Here is a 2126-nt window from a genome sequence, read left to right as displayed (position 1 = left end):
GTCGTATAAGTTATGCTGGACGCCGTAATTTTTCTCCCTCCCTCAGTTCTCCATTACGAGACTGAGCACTGAGAAAAAAAATTCCATGAGAAAATCCTCCACGAAGTAGGATTAAAGTCCCACTGAGAAGCAGGATTTTGTCTAAATTTTCCATGTTAGACAAATCCTGCTGCCATACATGATTGTGACCAGAATCATGTTGAAAAGTCCTGCTGAATAACAGGGAATAATCCTTTTATCGTGTAATTATCCGTGATGATATCATAGGGAATCATGCTCTGGGGCAGGTCAAATCTTGTTTAATGACAGCTTATGTCCGACTGGATGAAGGATTATATATTGACTAGTCAACACAATGGTATGGGACAATATGACTAGAGAACCACAAAAACATAATGAAACGACAATTGTTGTCACAGTGTCAGGAACTTGAACAGCGAAAAAGCTTTTGAAGTGAACAACGGGAGGCCGGAAGTGCCATGAGTGCTGTTGGAGAAAAGGATAGAGGTGGGGGTTCGGTGCGACATATTATACTGTGCCTAGCACCGTTACTAGTGAGATGTTAAGCACCCACATGTTGGATTATGCGTTATGTTACCATTCAGGCAACAGCACAGTGCTAGTGCGCAACATCCCAAACACCTGACACTGCCTTCCCAATTGGATTGTGCACCAATCACCTTGTAGCATGGCTTTGATGTACTATAAAAGACACCATAGTTAAATGCAACAATAGTCAGCTTTGGTACTTACCTTAGTCCCTTGGTATCACACGAGTGCAGCCGCTGATCGCCAGTCTACTCATAACAACAGTGTGCGGTAAAGATGTAATGCCTTGCAATTTTTTGCCGATGCCCTAGTACTGGTGACAGGTTTTGAGGTCGAAGCGACAAGTTGGGGAAACTTGATGATTTGATAGTATGAGAAGGCTTACACACATTATGGTCATTCTATCTCAGAGCTGCATGACATTGGAATTGGCCCTGGATGTGTTTCTTTCGTGCTGTGTGACTCTAGTCGGTTGTTGAAGATAAAACAACAGTCTTCATGTTTCCTTACATGGGTTAACTTCCGCCAGAAGCTCTACCAATATTATGAAGATGACACAGTCATGACATGAATGTGAACCACACATAAGTGCATTGTTCCAAGAGAAAGGGCACACCTTCACATGCCGCTTCTAGCCTCCCCTGCCCCCAATCAATTCCTCATTTCTGGCTAGATTTGTCAGGGCACAGCCCTTGACCCCACTCACCCTCAGACACCCTCACCCTTTCCCTAACCACCCTCTCCCCACATTTCCCCATTCCCCCTATCCTTCCCCCCACTGTTTCACACAATGACACATGTGCGCGAACCCGTGGGAACGTTCTGGGCGAGCGACTCGCCCAGAAATGTACAGCCACAACTGTGGGAACATTCTGGGCAAGCAGCTCGCCCAGAACTTTCCCACGGGTCACACCTGTTATGGAAAGTCGGCAGCAAGCGGGAACTGTATAGTTCCTAGGGTCCTTTTGTGTCGGCCTCACAGGGGGCTGAGAAGCTTACCCTTCTTCTCAGCTCATTCCCTGTGAAGGCAAGTGTACTTACCCGCTTTTCAATGAATACCAGCTCATTCCCTGTGAAGGCTGAGGCTAGTCCCCTCAGCGACTTCGAGGAGTTAGCAGCTGGGGAGAGTACCCCAGCTTCCACACCCGGCCTCGCCCTCTGGCCACTCCCAGCTGGGGTCCGGATCCTGACAAGATTGAGGCATGGTGAGTGAGTTGTATCACGGAGTGTGAGATTGGGACAGACTCGGACCCAGTCAGTTCTGACAAGATAAACAAGCATAAACAGAATGGCTGGGTACGAGCCTGAGATTGGGATTGAAATTAACCTGAGGGCCAACATAAACAGGGCCAAACAGATCGACACAATGCATTGAAGTGCTGCATGCCCAACTCCCTCAGTTGCAACATCCCCATTACTAATGGGTCTCTGCTACTCTGTGTCCAGCAGTTGCATCTGTTAATAGGTCCAAACTAAGGGCTCCATCACTCCTATGGACCACAGCTTCTCGGGAATGCCACAGCTCGTAGATGCCCACTGGCATCTTTGTGATTTTGTGGCAAGCAAGATGGGGCTTC

The 2126-nt window shown here is 47.6% G+C and overlaps 1 protein-coding gene across 1 annotated transcript; it reads left to right on the top strand.

Moving 5' to 3' along the window:
* Positions 1-1339: 1339 nt before the first annotated feature.
* EI90DRAFT_3024242 (uncharacterized protein) lies at positions 1340-1857 on the top strand (the record flags this gene model as incomplete). The annotated part of the gene is made up of 3 exons (XM_039057890.1): positions 1340-1494; positions 1561-1754; positions 1793-1857. 3 exons carry the CDS (start codon positions 1340-1342, stop codon positions 1855-1857), a joined length of 414 nt encoding a protein of 137 aa, XP_038907652.1.
* Between the last annotated feature and the right edge of the window lie 269 nt (positions 1858-2126).

Source organism: Cantharellus anzutake (assembly GCF_015039405.1).
Source record: "Cantharellus anzutake strain C23 chromosome Unknown EI90scaffold_264, whole genome shotgun sequence".
NCBI lineage: Eukaryota > Fungi > Basidiomycota > Agaricomycetes > Cantharellales > Hydnaceae > Cantharellus > Cantharellus anzutake.
The sequence above is the reverse complement of the archived record's forward strand: the minus strand, read 5'-3'. Positions and strand labels throughout refer to the sequence as shown.